Source organism: Echinops telfairi, unplaced genomic scaffold (genome assembly GCF_000313985.2).
Source record: "Echinops telfairi isolate 266 unplaced genomic scaffold, ASM31398v2 ScPeMD7_3533;HRSCAF=4204_1, whole genome shotgun sequence".
Classification (NCBI taxonomy): domain Eukaryota; kingdom Metazoa; phylum Chordata; class Mammalia; order Afrosoricida; family Tenrecidae; genus Echinops; species Echinops telfairi.
In genome coordinates this window covers 22,523,418-22,541,775 of record NW_022107432.1, presented here as the reverse complement: position 1 = coordinate 22,541,775, position 18,358 = coordinate 22,523,418, and the positions used below count along the sequence as shown (strand labels likewise).

The window sequence follows — 18,358 nt, the reverse complement described above, 5'->3', positions numbered from 1 at the left end:
CTCCTTGCAGTCCCCCAGTTAGCTGACAAGAGGGTGTCCCTCACAAGACACACAGAGCTCAGCAATTGGCTCCAAATGGGTTCGAATTGTACCCTTCCAAGCAGTCAGCACAACCCAGTGAGTAACCACACAAGCCTGGTTTATGACATCAGGCACAGCTTCCCCCTCCCCCGAGCATATTCCAAGAGAGTTTTGAGATCACAGCAGTTCCCAAGGATCCCTTGTATCTCCCAAGCTGGAGGGGCCCGGCTGCCCCAGGTCGGGCTAACCAACAGTGGAGGCTCAGAGCTGGCTCACTTCCTTCCCAAGGAGGTGCCTTCGAGAAGCCCCAGTCTGTCAGTGATACAGCAGCAGAGGTCTGCGAGAGTAGCAGACGTTGTCTTTGAGCAGGGGTGAGCCCACAGGCATGCGCACTTTGTTCCAGCGGGGGCCCTTCTTGTAAATGGGCTTGGCGGATCTGCAAGACCAGCGCGTCAGGTACCTGCGGAGGGGGACAAGGTGTGGCTGTGAGGGCACTGCCTTACCGGGCCGGCCACGCAAACCCTTTCACCAGCTCTCCCTTCTCCAAGGGCAGGGCTCTTCCGGGACTGGCTGCTGCGCGTGCTGTAAACAGATGGGCTGGGCCCTCGCTGCCCGAGTGTGTGGTCGGGTCAGGGCCAGCCGGCAGCCCAGAGCCACGCGCTGCCTTGATCTTTATGAGTTGTCGGTGTTTGGGAGTTTGCTGGGGGAGGCGGCTGGAGAAGAGCAGCTCCAGAGCGGATCGCTCCTCTGGCTCGGGGCGGGGGTGGGGGTGGGGGGTGGGAGGAAGGCTGATGTCAGGGCCTGGAGGCGCCCTCCACTCTTCCCTACTTGGCTCACGGCCTCCAGCCTTGGGGTGCTCCCCCGGGCACTCGTAACGGGTGTGGGACCCCTGACCCTCACTCAACCCATGAAGGGAGCCAAGGGGCAGGGCTAGCATGAGCTGCAGACCTAACCCAGGAAGGTTCCTGTACGTATAAGGGGGCAGGGAAGATGGCCCCCGCCCATGGTCCTCTGGCCTCCTTTGGGGATGGTCAGGCCCTGTCAGTTCCCAGAAAAGTGGCTCATGCCGGCCGGGACCAGGGTTTGCTTTGTCCAGAATGGAACCCGGCGCCCATCCAGAGAGGCCCATCCTCGCCCTGGCGGCTCAGGCACGGCAAAGGCCAGCAGCCTCCCTGCAGCCATGCAAGGCTGGGACCCAACCAGCCTGCCCTGGAGACCCTCAAACAAGAGGCTTTTTCATTAAAAAAAAAAAAGAAAAAAAGACTATCCACGGCCCTGGCCCTGCCCCTCCCCGCGTCCAGTGTAGATAGAGACGATGGGGCATGAGAGCAGTGTCCCAGAGGGGGTGCTCATCGGGACCCAAGCACCCGGGCTGTTGCCCACCAGCTGTTCTTAACCCCATGCCCTGGAGGGACTTGAGGGAGACTAGGCTCCAGGAGTCCTGGTGGCGTAGTACTTATGAGTTAGGCTGCTAATCACAAGGTCAGCAGTTCAAAACTGCCAACCACACTGAGAAAGGAAAATGAGGCTTTCCACTCCTGTCTCTGAAGCCCACAGGGGCAGTTCTATCCTGTCCTACAAGATCCCTGAGTTGGAACTGACTTGATGGCATTGAGTTTGGTTTGTTTTGGGGGCCCCAGCCCAATGTTTGTGGCACATGGTGCAGCCCAGGGGTGGGAGTTGGGGGGGGCTGACTTGGGTGGCCTCCTGTCAACACTATGGAACCCCACAGCTCTAGAAAGCATCAGGGTTCCTTCCATCTTTCCTGCGAGGGGTGGGGAGAAGGGATGCTGCCGCTGGCACACAGCCTGGCTCCATTGGGCCCCAGCTGAGCCTGAGCCAGTGCAGGCAGCTCAAGGACTGCTGGGTGGAATCAGAGTCCCTCACAAAGGAATCAAGTCTCCCTCAGGGCCTGGACTCCCCTCCTTCCCCTCAGGGTGGCCTTTTGCAACCCAAGAGCCCCCACACGCCATCAATCCCGTGTCACGTTAAAGACACCAGATGTATGGGAGGGCGTCTGGCCTGGCTTCAAAGACCCGAGCTCAGGATGGACTGCATGCCTGCTGCGACTTACAAAGATGGGGGAGGTGGCCTCAACCCTGAAAGGCCCATGTCACATTTGAGAGAGAAATGAAGAGGTTAATCTGGCCTGCTTTTGACTGGACAGCTGGCAGCTGCAATGCGGGAGGTGCAGGTGGAGGTGGGCACGGGGCTGGGGTACTGGTAAGGCACTGGTAAAGGCCCAGCCGCCAGGGGAAGCAGCCCCACATGCCCACCTCCTGCACCCCAGCCCAGCACCACGTGCTAGGGCCAGCGTGGCCCGACCCTTCGGGCTTGGGTTTGCTGGGACCTGGGAGGCATGGTTGAGGATGGTGCCTCCAGAGAGCCCTTCCATCTTCCTTAGTCCAGGCTGGTTATGGCTGGGGGGACTGGACAGACTGAGTGAAGGAGGGCGACCACTGGCAGAGGAGACAAACTGGCCCGGGCCGGCACTCCGTACCTCAGGGGAGGAGAAGACTGGGAGGGCGTGAGCACTGCCCCTAGCTCAAATCCTCCCGAAGCCAGAGGGTGGCCTGGGACTCGTCCATCATCAGGGGCCTTCTCCTCAGGATCTGGTGGGCCACTGGGTTGGTTGTTTAAGCTTGCTGTTACCTCTCCGACTATGGCCTTGAAGTTGTATAGTGCACGACTTGCACAGCTGCACACAGCAGCCCTGCCCAAAGCCCTCTGTCTCTAAGACCTCATTCTACCCTTTCCTAACTCCCGTGCTGGAGAGCTGGGACCCTGAAGGTTTGTCAAAGCGCTGTCAGGAACAGAGGGTGAGCACTTCTCACACCCAATCACAGCGCATGCCTTCCTCCCCTCAGCCCCTGCGCTGAGGCTGCCTGGGGAGGGAGAGCAAAGGCTGAGGACGGGAGTGCAGCAGGGCCGGGGGGTGCGGCTGGAAAGCAGCAGGCAGAGTGGCCAGGGAAAGGCCAGGTCCCCGAGCTGAGGGACGAGCTCTCCAGTGGAATGCAGTCGGAGGTGTGGGCCGCAGGCCGCGGGCTGCTCATGTCCAGGGGGCTTACCGGTTGAGTTGGGGTTTGCTCTTGGGAACAAACCCTTCGGGAAGCCGAGGCCTATGGTTTGGAAGCAGACCTGCAGGGAGGAAAGCGGAGGGGTCAGGAGGCTGGGGTGGGGGTGAGTCTCACGGTAAGGCCCTGGGGTGCCTTAGGACCGCTTCCCTTCCAGGAGGGGCTGGAGCAGCGACCCCACTCTCGGGGCGCCTACCTGCCCGGTGGGCCATCTTCACACACTCCTCAATCTTGCGGTGTTCTTCCTGGCACAGGCCCGTGGTCTTTCGGGGCAGCATGCCTCCGTGGGGCCGGATGAACTGACTCAGCAGCAGCACATCCTAGAGGGAACAGCCAACCAGCAGGGGGCAGCAGGGTCAGGGGAGGTCCTGCACCCCAGTCCTCAAGATGCCAGTGTCTCTCTTAGGCAGCGACCTGCACACCGCACTGCCATCTTCACCTTCTGCAACCCAAATGCCAACGAGTCGATGCCAACCTTCTAGGACAGGACACAACTGCCCCTGCGGGCTCCTTTATGGAGCAGAGACCCCGTCCTTCTCCTGCAGAGGGGCCGGAGGTTTTCAACTGCTGAGCTAGCCATCAGCAGCCCGACGGACGTGTAACCCCTCCCTCGGCCACCTGCGCTCCATCCTCACAGGCACTGAGGTTCACCTGCACGGAGCTCCCGTGCCCCTCGGAGACCGTCTCTGTGTGCGCCACACCAAGTCTGAGGCCAGAAACTCTTCCAAGAGCGCGGCCTTTGCACATCCCCGTAGGATCTTCCCTGCTGGGGAGAGGTCGGAGGGCACCCTCCTTGGGTGGGATAAGGAGGTATGCCATACTCTCCCCTAAAGAGGAAGACCTGGCGCCATCCCTGCCCTCAGAGCCTCCCAGCCACGGTCAGAGTGCATGCCCACAGTCCCTCCGCTGCCCCTCACCCCCAGGCCCCCATGGTGAGAAGCCAGGCGTGTGAAGACAGACGGGAGGTCTCACCTCACCTCTTCTCAGGCCCCATGTGTGGGGCCTTGGCCTCCGGTTGGACCCACATGTTCCCACCGGGTCGCTTTGGAAGGAGCCAGGCAACAAGGGCCGACAGAGCCAGGATCCAGCCAAGACACTGCTTTCCTTACAACTCGGACAGGTGGGAAAAATACAGAGGGGTTAGAGCACCCTCCAACCTGCACCCCGGGGCCTGGCAGGCTGTCTGCAAGAGCCTGACCTGTGGCCTGGGAGGAGCCTGATGGGTAACCCCAAATTTGTGTTAATCACTGGACAGCTCCTAAGGGCCCCAGGGCCCCGATTCCCATCCTTGGAATCTTCAAAATCTGACGAAACGAACTTGGATTGGATTAATCTGGGGCTAATAAACTGCACTCCACCGCCCCAGCCCTCCCTCTGTGGTCGGCTGCCAGGCAAGTGTCAGCTTTCCACAGCTCAGGCTCATGGTACTCTGTGTAGAAAGGGGTGAAGGAAAACAACTGCAGCCTGGCCCTCGGCGGGGATTAGCTTTCCTCCGCTGGATAAGCTGAGCCCAAGCCCGGGGCATTTCCTAGAAATGGCTGGGAGGAAGAGTGCCCCAGGTGACAGGGAAGTTGGGGGTGGGTTCCAAGTGTGCCCGCAAGCCCGCTCTCTTCCACGTCGCAGAAGCCTACGACCCGTGTCCCTCTGCCTCCAAGCTTCCTATGATCCTGGGTCCCATCAGCAGAAGGATGGGGCAGGGCTGTTCCCTCCCCCGCCCTCTGCCAGCAAGGGGCTTGAGGCCAAGGTCCCGCCGTGCAGATTAGCTGGGTCACTCTGCTCGGGTCCCACGGCCACATGGCCTCTCCTGCCCTTATGACCTGGCCAGGATCTCTGTCCTTAGTCATCCCATTCCACAGAGGGGCACAGGGACACCTGGCAGGTCAAATGGGCCCAGAGCCTGAATCACCTGAAACCCAAAGACAGGTGCTTAATGTCACCAAGGGGAACACGGGAGAACCAGCATACATTTCTCCAGGTGGTGGTCTTCCACACCCCCAGCCTCCCGGATCCAGCCAGAGGTGTGCAGAGTGGGCGTCAGCAAGGTGGGCTCTGCCACCGGCTAGCCGAGTCAAGGCACACTAATCAACCTCTCCATGTCTCAGGTGAGGGCACACAAGCGCCCACAAGGACTGGACAGAGCACCTGCAGTCCCGACATGCTACCTAGAGGTGCTGCTCACGACGAGTGTCTTTGCAGGAAGCAGCAGTTCTAGGAAAGCCCGGAGAACCAGACGCTCTCTGAGTCCAGTACGAAGGGGCAGCAAAGCGTTCCCAGACCACAGCGAGGACCGAGTGCCTCTTCAAAGACAAGCTCTCATGATAAACGGGGGGAGCCAATCCCGTCACCCCGCAAGTCACAGGGCCCGTGACCCAAATACCAAATTGCAACAAACTAAAATCCTTCTAGTTGTCCAGTCGATTGCCAACTCCTGGCCACGTCGTGTGTCAGCACAGAATTGCACTCCATTGGGTTTTGAATGGCTGATTTTTCAGAATCAGATACCCAGGTCTTTCTTCCTAGTGCCTCTGGGCAGGCCTGAATTCCACCCTTCCAGTTAATCACTGCGAGCTTATTGTTGGCATCACCCCGTGACTCTAAAACCACAAACGAAATCTGTGGCCTCAAATTCTGGCCACACGTTTCAATGATCCAAGTTGCTTTAAGCAACAAGGAACCCAGACTCCACCCCAGACCAACCAACCAATCCCTGGGGGTGGGGTGCCTGTGTTTTCTTACAGCCCCCGGAGGAGTTTAACAGGCAGCGAGGACTGTGAGGTGTTGGGTGAAATCCTTCAGCCGCTGAGGCTCCCCACCCCACGGCAGTGGCTGGCGGCGGCCTCGGCTCCAGTTCACCAGGGCAGACGGGATGGAAGCTGGGACGGCAGGGCGGGGGTAGCTGCCTGCACACTCACCTCATAGTTATACTTGTGCTTCAAGTTCCAACGACAGATGGGGCACTGGCCAGAGGGGTTTGGGGGGTCTGGACTCTCCTTGGGAGTGTCTGTGATGTAGCCTTCTATCTAGGAGGGAGAGAGAGAGAGGGAGAGGGCCTTCTCAATGAGGGGGCCAGGGATCCCAGGCAAGCTCCCCAGAGAGCGGAAAGCTTATCTCTGGTGGGCCCTGGGATACGGTTAGCAGCCTGCACTTCACCCTGTTGTCAGGAGGGGCTTGTTGAAATTCACCTTTCCTTTTTAAACCAAACCAAGACACCTGCTGGACAAGATGGCTCCCCCTCCCGCCCCCCCAGCAGTAACACATGAACCCGGTACAGACTTTCACAATGCCTCCGAGAAGCAATCTACGTTTCCCCTTTAGGGCCGGTCAGACACACATGTCTAAGCCAGCGCTTCTCAATTAGGCTGATGGAGTGCCTCAGGGGCATTTACCTGGCACTGTATGAAGAATTTTCCTGTGTCATGGTACTTAGGGGCAGGGAGGAGGGTGGCAGTTTGCTACTGGCCTCTAGAAGGCAGAGACCAGGGGTGCTGACTAAGGCAGTCGGCAGTCCCCGCCTCCAAGAACGACCTGGCCCCAAACACCAGCAGCGCCGTGGCGGAGCCCGGCTGGCCTGTGCAAGCAGGCACCTGCATGCGCGCCGCCTCTCGCGCGGAAACCGAGCCAGCAAGGTTCATTTCTCTATCAAGCGCCTTCTGTTGCTTTCTGGAGGCTCTGGGTGAAACGGCCTCCCTCCTGTGCTGCTGTCGTGGGAACACTACAGACCAAGGATCTGGGGGTCGGCTCCCGGGCCAGCCGGGGCCTGGCAGGCACAGCTGACTGAGGTCCTGGGCTGTGGGGGGAGGAGCTGGCCTGTGCCGGGTCCTGGCCCCTGCCTTTCTGATAGGCAACCCCAACCACACGGGACATGGAGGTGCATGGGAGGGCCTGGGGGACAAGTCCTACTTTCTGACTTCCCATTACGTACATGAGGGGCTTCACAAAGGTCACGGAGAACAGAACGAAGAGACAATGGAATTTTCCCACAAACCTTTTCGAAGCTCCTGGTATCTGGCTGGCTCTGTACTAGGAAGAGCTCACGAGGATCTCACCAAATTCCCACAAGCTAGGGAGGCAGGTATCACGAGAGCCCAGGGTGAAATGCCGAGGTCAGAGGCCTGCTGTGCAGGGGTGGGGGTGCGGAGGTGATCTTCCCTCCTCTCCCCAGGGGCATTCACAGCGCCCCCAGCCGCTGTCATTCTACAAAGGGCAGCGTCCCGCCCCACAGGAGAGGAACCCTCTTTCACACTCAGAACGCAGACGGCTCTCTCCTTCAACACAGAGTTTCGGGGTGAAGGCTTTTTCTGGAAACCAAAAAGGAGCTGGTAGGAAGGGGCCCCTTGGGTGAGAGCTGCTTGGAGGTTCAGCAGTGAAAAGGCTGAGGGTGCACTCTAGGGAAGACCCCACCAGGGAGGGGAGCCAGGGCTTGGCCTGGGGAGGAGTCTGCCTGGGGGAGGACTGACTTGGCTGGCTGCCAAGAGGATTACTCCCTGGTTGGGAGAGAAGTTAGAGAGGCTTCTAGGAGCTCTGTGGAGTGGCAGGGAATTCCTTGGAGGCATGGCAGGCCATGTGAAAATGGCACTGTCTTTTAGGGATTATAGGCTAATCCAGGCCCCATGACTCCCTGAGGCAGGGAGGGGAGATGGGTTAAGAAGGGCAAGGGGTGGATGAAGAATTGTCCTAGCTTTCTTACCAACAGCCTGGCTAGAGGCTAGTCAGAGGCTTCGTCTTTTAACAGAACACTTAAAGAATGGCTTCATCCTTCTAGGCAGAAAGGAAAGGCACGCAGGCCAAGATCTTGGGCCTGGGTGAACTTCCTCTGGCCCTCAAGGCCTGCCATTGCCTTAGTGTCTCCTTTAGGAAATGGACTAACCACTGAGCTCAGAGCACATCAGCAAAAGCCTCTGAGTGCCTGCGATACTCAAGGCTGCTCTAATCAGTCCAGGCACAGAGACCGTTCCTGATTAACCCCACTGGAGTACACAGCGTGACTGTGGGATTTATGGCCACAGAGGGAGCCCAGGCTGGGGCAGGAGGCCAGTTTGGGCCTCCCTCGCTCGCTGAGAGGAGCAGGCAGGCAGCTCCAAGTGTTAAAGAGGTCAACTCGGTGATACTCACTGTGGTTGTCTTCCCGTCTTGGACCTCCACCACTACGGAGAGAAAGAGGACAGTTAGGGCTACCATTTAACAAGGAACAGGGAGTTTCAGAGAACAGCTCCAATTCTATACTTGCAGCCAGCCGAAGCCTTCCGCCTGCACTCTCCCACGGTCAATGCAGGCCGGCTGCCCCCCACCCAGGTGCCAGGCTCTCTGCCTGAGGGGCTGCGTGGCGCAAGCTCAGCATGCCCAGGCAGTGTCAGGTCTCTGAGGTCAAGGGGCTCCACACTGCTTTTGCCTTTGCGAACAGAGCGGCTTCATCTTAGTTTAAGGGATCTGGCTGGGAAGGTCCCCCCACCTTCGTGTGCTAGCAATAATGACCAAGAGGTGGTGCGAAGGCACGGATCAGACAAGATGGTTTCTGACCGCGGGAGAGTTTGTAATCTACGCTGGACCTCACACTGTGGCCCCACAAAGGATAAGCAACGGGACCCCCAGAACCCGTCCCAAACGGCTGCTGCAAGAATCAGCACTAGGACAGGGGTGTGTTCGAAATCCTCGTCCCCTCTCCCTGTAGGGCTGTTTTGTCCCCTGCCCTGGAGAGGGTGGTGGAAGAGAGGCACCTGTGAGGGGCCTGGGTCCGGGCAGAATTGGCAGGAGAATGTCCCCCATCCAAACCAAGAGGGGCCCCTTAGTTCTAAGCCAGCCAGATGAGAACCCCAGGGGACAACCACCAGCTGAAGACATGTGTCAAGCTCCAGCACTTCCTGTCTTCCACAGCAGACTGCAGGGTGACCACCACCACCACCACCAAAGGACTAAGGGAACACCGCACACGCAACAAGGAGGGACGGATGGATGAACAGACAGAGTTCCAGGTGTACGTCCCTCCTTGCTTTTCAAATGGTCAGAAACAGAGAGCCCACGTGAAACTGTTAGCACAGGGCCTGGGACCCAGCAAACACTCAACAAGACCACTGCTGCCACGAGTCTGTGCCGACTCCTTGGGGTAACCCCACAGCACAGCCGAGCACTGCTCCCTCCGGCTGCTCAGCCTGCCCGTCTCTGCGTGGGCACACATCCCCTTCTCGCTGGTGAAAGGGCTGGCGGGTGTGAACTGCCCACCATGCAGTCAGCAGCCCACCATGAAACATGCTGTGCACCGGGGATCTTCGATAGAGAGCTTTCAATTTTGGCCACAGTCCCCTGTGAGCTGCTACTCACCTCTGCAGGAATGCAGGCCCACAGAGCGAGGCTCCGTCCTTAAGCCCAAACACTGTACCTGAAAGGCGCCACGGGCACCACCATTCGTCTACTCTGCTCTGCCTAAGGTGAGTCGCAGTGCAGACGGGAAAAAGGCTGTGACCTCTGACCACGCAGGCGGAGCTGTGGCCCTCTCAGAGAACCATCCTGGGTGCGTCCACTGGGCTGTGCAGGCTTCTGGGGGCCCACAAGCAGCCCCACTGGCTACACTGGTCATCTCTCCGAATGCTGTTGTCTGAAGGTGAGCTCAGTGCCTTATTTGTGGGGTTGGGGAGCCTTCCAAAGTTTCTTCAGTAACCATGTACTATTTTCACAATTAGACATTTAGAAGAGAATGTCTAATGAGAAAAGGGAGCTAGTTCTAAGCCAGCTGGAGGCCCAGGGCAGTGTCTGCGATTACTGAGCGCTGTGACCGACACCTAATTGGTCGCAGCCGGCTGGCCGGCAGAGCCCTGCTTAACTTCTGTACGAGGCCATTCATAAAGACGCACTACTCCCAAACCACTAACCTGATTGGCCCTCGGGGTCCATGGCCAGGCACACAAAGGCCTGCCACCATGAGCAAGCAGGAAAGCCCTTGGGCTCTGCAGGGCACCCCACAGTCACTTGGCAATTCACAGACAACCGGGCTTCTCCACTAGAGGAAAACGGCCCCCTTCCCGAGCTGCTTGTCCTGCACTGAGAGCAGCCCCGGGCACAGCCCGCCAGCCAGCTCAGGAGAGCCGGGGGTGCCTGCCCAGCCCAGCAGGCTTCCAGATGCCCTGCAGAGTGTGGGTATTCGCCAGAATCATGCTGGGAGAGGGGCTGAGGGCAGCCAAACCCGGCCCCCAACCAGGAGCTTCCCGGTAGGAAAGGATCCCAGAGACACCTGGCACCGGTGGAACGCGCACAAGACAGTGCCCGAGACGCAGTGTGGGCCAACACGTGGTTCCCCTCTCGGGCAGGCGCTGTGGCCCGGACCGGGAGGTAAACAAGTCTAGCAAAACACACACCACTCCCGGCACAGAACCAGCCCCTGAAGTCATCCTCTGGTCCTTGGAGAGGAGATCAAAGCCCGTGGCCAGCCCTCTGCTCACGGCTCCCCACACAGCAGCTCAGAGCCCTGGGACTATCAGCCGCTGGTGCCAGCGATCGGCAGATGCTTATCGCATAGATAATTTGTCAAATGAGAAGGCCTGACTCAAGAACTCAGCGAGACAGAGATGGATCGGGGTGGGGTCTCTGTGTGCGTGTGGACAGAGGCTCCGGTGGACTCACTCTGTCTCCGAAATCGGGAGATTGCCATCAGGGTGGTATTGATTTTCAGTGTGCACACACAAACATGCCCAAACCCAAACAAAACCTGAGCCCCACGGCATCCCCTCTTGTCTCCGTTTACTCCTCCTTTGAGAAGGGGGTAGCCAAAAGAAGCTGGACTGTGGAGCTACAGCCACGGGGGGAGCTTGTTCCTCCAGCAATGGGCTCCTGCTTGTTTCTGAGACAAGGCTGTGTGAAGTCAACTCTGCAAAGGGGTGGGGGGTTTCAAACCAGGATTGAGAGCCGAGCTCTTTCCGACGGAATTCTCTCATACACCACGAGGTGGTTTGCTGAGCAGCCATGGAGGGGAGCGCCTCGCTCTGCTGGCTGTGGGGAGGGACAGTGGAGCTGGAAGACAGCCTCTGCCCTGGAGGAGGCAAGGAAACTCAAACAAGCCTGGGAACCTCACGGTAATAAAGTCCATGCCTCGTAAAGAGGTCCTTTGAGTCCTTGAGTAAATACTCGCCTAGGATGCAGTCCAGGCTAACTGAATTAGACTGCTCTGGAGCTAACAGACTTGTGGCGAGGTTGTGGTGAGCACAGGACCTCCGTGGTCACATAAACATAGGCACAGTGAACTGCCCTGGTGGAGACTCAACTGCACCACAGGAAGAGGAAGTGGGAGGTACTACTGCAGGAAGTGCCGCAGAGCAAGGCCCTTCTGGAAGGATCCATGGAGACCAAGTCCCAAGCACGCTATAATAGGCTGGAGTAACTGAGTGACAGGCTGGCACTAAGCCTTGTAGAGGGTGGGGGGACAGTGCACTTGGGATATGTGTGCCTGTGTGACTTTTGACCACTGACCACTTTCCCCCTCACTGCATGCTACTGCCTATCGTTAATCCTACCATACATTTCCTATGCCCTTCCATCGCTGTTCTTCCCCCTCCCCCTCGGGCCTGCACCCCGACAGTGTGGGTCACAACCAGGAGGCTTACTGCCGCACAAGTCTCTTTCTGTCAGGCTGTTAAAGTTGCTGTCCAGCTTGCTCTGGCTTACAGCGTCTGGCCCCGCACCAGCCTCAGGAAAACTGTACTCAAGGCCTCTGCGGACTTCGTGTCTCCCGGCCCGGGGACTCCTCTTCCAGCACTATGTTGTTGAGAGCTGCCATCGACCTGATTCTGACTCATGTGGGCAGAGAATCATCCACAGGGCTTTCAAGGCTGCAACTTTGGGGAAGCACATCACTAGGACCGTCTTCTGAAGGGACCCTGGGTGGGTCGGAACCACCACCCTCCAGCACAATGTGGGACAGGAGTCGATCGGCAACTCTTTCTAGTCGGCTTCAAGTCTGGAGGATCCGCTGAAACCTGGGCACCGTGGGGCCCTGCGTGTAGTTGACCCAGAGGGTCTAACTTCCCAGGAGGCCCGGTGGCGTGGTGAGTTACACATTGGGATGTTAACGGAAAGGTCAACATTTGAAAGCCCCAGCCGCTCTGCAGGAGAAACATGCAGCTGTCTGCTTCGGGACAGTTAGTCGTGAAAACCAAGGCAGATCTACCTCGTCCTACAGGGTCGTTCAGCACAGACTTGATGGCGGTGTTTGGATTTCTGGCTTTTTGGCAGAGCTCCCCGCATCTTAGCTTAAGCCGCACTGAAGTGTCTTGCTCCGAGCAGGTGACTCTGGAATAGGTCTCTCGAATGCTTTAGAGACCTCCCCTTCCTCCCTTCTTTCTCAGAGCTTTTAGCTACAGGGCTGTCTGGAATGCGAGGTCCTCCCTCAGCTAACCCAAAGAGTTGAAGCACATCCACTTTGGCTTTACTCAACACTCTGCAGAAAGCGCCTGGCAGCTCATTTCTGCTGAGTCGGATAGTCATTCATTTTCTTACCTTCAGTATTTCTTCCCTGAGGGCTCTAGGAGAGAGAAGGCGGGGCTAAGGTGCTGGTGGCACTTGTGGGGTACGTGTTTGTTGGATGCTCACAAGGTTCAAGACCACTAGCTCTTCCATGGGACAGAGGTGATGCTACCAGTTCCTGTCAAGATTTATATGTACGTCGCTGTGAGTCAGAATCAATGCAATGGCAGTGGGTTTGGGCGTAGGTCTAACACAATCTCTGCTAAGTCTGGTAGCCTGGAAGAGTGCTGACTCTTCTTCCAATTCCACTCCTCCCCAGGTGTGATGGTGGGCAGCCCACTGGCAGCCCCTGGGCCGGATCTGCTCATCTGTCAAAGTGAGCACGGCAATGACGTCCTTAATGGATGACTGAGAAAGCTGAAGGCATGCATGTGAAAAAACTAGCACACTGCTTGCAGAAGGCACTTACAAAACTGTAATTTTCATTTGCGGCCCTGTTCAATCTTGCTTCTTTCATATATTCAAGTATTTATATTTTTGGCTTTGTGTGTTCCTCTTGCCAAGCCTTGAGAGCAGGCGTCTCAAAGGTGGTGCAGCTTTGAGCTGGGGGTGGGTGGGTGGGGCATCCACCAGTGCATTGTAAGATGTTTAGCAGTATTACCACTAGTACCAGTCCTCACAGCCAAAAATATCTCCAGACACTGGCCCTGCGGCTCAGTCCTCGCTTGATGAAAATTACACAGTCCTATTCAATTCTTGGAAAAGTAGGATGCCTAAACAAGAATGCCTAAAGCAAGAAATCCAGCTAATTCCCATGACTTTAAATTCTTTGTGTACAATATTACTTGGGAGTTCTATATACCAGCTTGGACCAGTCAAAATTAACTTTAGGCATAATATTTATTTTATAGACAAGGTGGCTCTCGAAAAGTCTATAGATGATGGATGGTGGGTAGTACGGCTGCATGCGGAGCCCACGTGGAGTAGTGGGTACACACTGGGTTACTCCAAGGTCGGCAGTTCGACAACACCAGCCCCTCCGTGAGACTCAGACGGGGCTTTCTGCCCCTGTAGAGAGTTACACTCTTGGACACTCACAGGGGTCTCCTAGGGTTGTTAGGAGTCGGCGTTGCCTCGATGGCAGGGAGTTTGGTTTTGTGGTTTTGAGTAGCTGCATGCAAGATCCTACTCAAGTCAGTCGAGCACTGAGCGGCTAAGGGCTATTCACGAAGGGGTGAAATGAATACGAAAGGCAACAAACCACACGTGAAAGCCAAGGATGAGGGCACGTCAAAAAGTACTGCTTCTGGGGTTTCACTTCACACATGCCTGGGTTTATTCCAAACAAAAGTATGTTTAAACACGTCTCGGATCAGTGGTTGCAGATAAGTTCTCTCAGTAATACCTGTCTTAGTCTTGCTAGGATGCCTTCAAAAAGGAAATCCAAAAGAAAAAGCCACTTCCGCGGGGATTTGACTCCAGGACAGAGAAGCCAGCCCAGAGGTTAGGGTGACAGTTTTTCTTCTTGGATTTCAAAACGGCAGTCTTGACAGATTTTCTCCAAGGATATAGGTTGGTCACAGGGGCCTATTAGGAAGACGTTTTCAGGAAACAGAGAACTGCACTGCTGGGAAAAGGCCAGTAAAGTTATTCCAATTTTTTTTTTTGTATCAATAATGTACCTGCTCATTCTTTGAGGGCAGCAAGGGCCGTCTTAAGAGAATTTTGTTGAGACCTTAAACCATCCATCTTCCCTACAGTACTGATCCTGCTGCCCCTTCTGACGCTTTGGTGTCCCCAAAGCAAAGAACACTGAGAAGGAACACGATGTGAGTTCCTTGAAGATTCCCACACCGCCACTTTGATGTGGCCGCGTAAACGGACGTGCACAGAACTCTTCAGGGGGAAACAGAGAAATGGAAACTCCACCTTCAGACATGTACAGACCTAGCCCTAAAAGACAGTGCCACGTCTTGGTTTTTGTTTAATACAAGTTTCAGTGTTTTGGGGAATACTACATTTGTGACTTACTTTGATGTGTATAGAGTAGGGCTTTAGCGACCCACCTGGTTTATATAGTCTATAATTTCACAAACTTTTGAAAAAAGTTCTTTTAAATCTAATCGCAAACTATAAGAAAAATCTATTCCTCTTGCCCAGGGGTCGGCTCTTTGCATTCGTACATGCGGCTCTGAAGTGAAAATGACAATAAAACTATCATAGTTTTGTTTTCATATAACGATGATTTCACTTGTTTGTAAAGATATGTTTATGGCTCTTGAATAATTTTTAAATTGTTATGAGGGACAGGATCGGCTCTTCTGTCTCAAAGGTTTGCCGAACCCTGCTCTAGCCTATCAGGGAATACAAGAGCTGTATTCCTTAGTTAGGCTGTTAACTGCCAGGTCAGCAGTTCAAAAGCACCAGCCGCCCTGCAGCAGGAAGAGGAGGCTTTTTACTCCCGTGAAAAGTTAGTCTGGGAAACTCACATGGACAGTTCTACTCTGTCCTAGAGGGTCCCTATGAGCTAGAATCAACTTGATGGCAGTGAGCTTTTTTGCCTATCAGGAGACACAGCAAAAATAAACCCTCTTAACCTTCAAATTTTATAAGGGATGTGCTAATTGTAGCCAGCGATTGACAGTTGGCATGCACCTTAAAAACAGGGCATATTTTGCAGAATGGGAATGAAACACTTTTCACGAAATATGACCTCTTTTATGCCTTGATGGAGCAATTAGTTCATTTACTGTTACCAAGGCAGTATCTGGACTGTGTTGTTTGTTTGCGGGAATGTTCCAGTCTCCCCTTCATAGCTAAATTCTTCGGACATACTCTCAACTTCCATTTCTCCTTCAACTATCTTGATTTCCTCAAACAGGATCTTGAGCATTCTGCTGGAATTGCTGTTGGAACGCTACAAGGAGACTTCTTGGACAATGCCTCTGGTTTCATCTCTTGGACTTTTAAGTTCCTTAAATATTCTCCTCCTCTAGATTCTACTTAGCTTCTAGGGTGATGTGTGTGTGTGTGTGTGTAATCACTTCTCTTGTCCATCACGCACCTATTCTCTCCTGCTTCTAGCAGTATACAAAGTAGGCTATGTTTCCGAAGGCTTTTAAAATTATTCCTTAGATTCTATTCTGTGATAGCCTGTCGTGACACACCTCTTTATAACAAATTCTAAATGCCTCTGGTAACAGGCCCTCCCTGCATTTAATCAATGCATGCCTTGTATTGGCATGTACACATATCATCTAAGCATTTCTGGGAAAGGGCTGTCTGCTCTCTTTTAAAGTTCTCGGCTTTTAGTACGCTCAAAGTTGTTGCTGGAACCAGGTCGTCTTTCTGAAATGCCGGCCCAAGATCTCGCAACTGCCTATCAGCCTCTCAAGGGCCTTTCAACCCCGGCCTCCAAGGGCAGAGAAAACCGCCCACAGATCACAACCTGTTTAGATGGGGACATGGAAAGGAAGACCCAGGGGCTCTTGAATGAAGAAGGAAGCGGTTCGGGAAATAAAGGAGAATTACCTAGCAGATCCTTACTGAGAACCGTTCTAAACCCTGGCACCGATTTCCTTCGGCTCCTGCTGACCAAACCGGTCTTTCGTTCCCTCCCTCTGCGGGCACTCACAGGGGAGGGCGGGCAAGGGCAGAGCATCAGGGCTTGCGCGCACCCCCGGGGCACCGACCCCTTCCTTCGACCTGTCAGAACCCAGCGAAGGGAAGGGCAAGGCGGGGCGAACGGGGACTTCTCATCTCCAACCTCGGCAGGGTGGTCGCGACCCCACACTCACCTTCCCGGAACCCGCGAGCTGGAAGCCGGGCCCAGCTCGTCGCCGCCGGGCCCGCTAGGAAGCCCCGGAGCAGCCGCCCGCAGCCCGACACCAGCGAGCTGAGCGCCGCCATCTTGGAACGCCCACCGTGACTTCTGGGCAAGTGCACTTCCGTTTCCGGAGCGCCGGGCGCGCAGCCGCAGTGGGAAGGCCCAGGAGCCGCGCGCGTTTCCGTGCTTCGTGAGTCCCATCACTTCCGTGTTCCTCCTCTGGTCGGCTCTGGGCTGAGGGAGGCGGCCTCTGAACCAGCGGCGTCTCTTGTCGAGGGTCTCGGGGAGGCCTTCGACGCGCCAGCCCCCGCCGCCTCGCGGGGCTTCCTTCCTCGGTTGAATTCACGTTCACAGCCGTGATTTCGGCAGAACCTCCTCTTGGGTGCGCGCCGGAAGTGGCCTTCCCGCCTCTCGTAACGCAGACGCCGCGGTGCTGCGGGATCAGGACCGGGATCAGGACCGGGATCAGGACCGGGATCAGGACGGCCCCGGGCTTGAAGCACAGAGCGCCCTGACCCCCAACCGCCTCCGCAAACAAAGAGATCCGAGCTCGTTGCAAACCAGGCCTCCGATCGGAAGCTTGATTCTGGACACCACCCGTGGCTCTGCACTCGGACACAGCTGATGGCAGTTAAGGCCTCAGCCTACCACCGCGGTTCTCTACCTGTGGGTCGCGACCCCTTTGGGGGGGTCGAACGACCCTTTCAGAGAAGTCGCCCCATTCATAACAGTAGCAACATGACAGTGATGAAGTAGCAACGACAATAATGTTATGGTGGGGGGGTCACCACCACATGAGGAGCTGCGTTAAAGGGTCGAGGCATTAGGAAGGTCGAGAACCAGTGGTCTGCAAGGTCGAAATCCCCCGGGCTCCGCTAGGGGAAGGCTTGGTTTTCCTGTAGTCTCTGGGGGAAAGGCCCTTGCCTCTTCAGCGTCGACTCTGATTCCACAGATGTCCACAGTCTGCCCTATCCGTCTCTGCTGTCTGCACTCGCCCTCTGTTGACCTGGTTAATGTGTACATATTTGTCAGATCGCAATTCACACCTCAATGCCACCGAGAAGCCTTCCTTGATTTCCTCGATCCTGGTTCTGGGCACCAGCTACCGTTTCATGTTACACTGCAGTTGTACATTTATCTGTATCTTTTGCAACTCCCACATCAGACTTTGCACCAAGAAGGCAGGGGCGTTGTTTTTGGTTCAGTGGTTTCTCCAGCGCTTAGCATGATACCTGGCTCATACTAAGAGTGCAAGAGGTAGTTGTTGAGTGAATGTTTGGGAGGCTTGTGAAGCTTAGGTGAGATAGTATGTAACTGCACAGTAAACAAGTGAGTTGAGAGTAAAATTAGTGTGACAGACCCTGTGCTGGGTACTTTCCATATGTTTCATGTACTTGCCTGAGAAGGACGCTTCTAGTACCAAAAGGAAGACAACAGGACTGTCCAGCAGTCTTCCCTTTCTTGAAGTTGCAGGACAAATAGATGTGCCTGTTGAGCTACGTGAGAAATCTCACAGTCAACACTTCCATTTCATGGTCAGGGTTTTCTTTTCCACCCTCCATGATCAACTCAAAGGGGGATTTTTCTCCCCCCCTCATAATCCCACTCTGATTCATAGATGGAAAAAAGCAGGCTCATCAAAGGGCACCACATGTTCCCTGACAGAGAGGAGAGAATGCCCATTGTTCAGTTGGGACTGCAGCCAGGTGGGGTAAGCCACCAGGAAGGAGGGTGCAGAGCAGTATGGTGAGCCCGCCTGGAATTACCAGAGAGAGAGAAGGAGAGAGACAGACAGAGCGAGAAACATACACAGAACCAGAGACAGATGGAGGGAGGTCTGGAAAGAGGGAGGGAGAGACTGAAATACATTCAGTAAGGTCAGAACTAGGGATGGAAGAATGTAAGTCAGTAGTTCTCAACCTTCCTCATGCCACGGCCCTTTAATACAGTTCTTTATGTTGTGGTGACCCCCTAACCATAAAATTCTTTT

General features: G+C 55.5%; 1 protein-coding gene and 1 pseudogene across 1 annotated transcript; both read right to left on the bottom strand.

Moving 5' to 3' along the window:
- Positions 1 to 122: 122 nt before the first annotated feature.
- Positions 123 to 16,451, bottom strand: MRPS18A (mitochondrial ribosomal protein S18A). Its single transcript, XM_004710792.2, has 6 exons — positions 16,340 to 16,451; positions 8,208 to 8,239; positions 6,008 to 6,115; positions 3,292 to 3,415; positions 3,090 to 3,159; positions 123 to 481 (listed from the first exon to the last, which is right to left on the bottom strand). The coding sequence occupies exons 1-6, from the start codon at positions 16,449 to 16,451 to the stop codon at positions 337 to 339; spliced, it is 591 nt and encodes a 196-aa protein (XP_004710849.1). The 3' UTR covers positions 123 to 336.
- A 117-nt stretch (positions 16,452 to 16,568) lies between these two features.
- Positions 16,569 to 18,358, bottom strand: part of LOC101654838 — a 58,595-nt pseudogene continuing 56,805 nt past the window's right edge.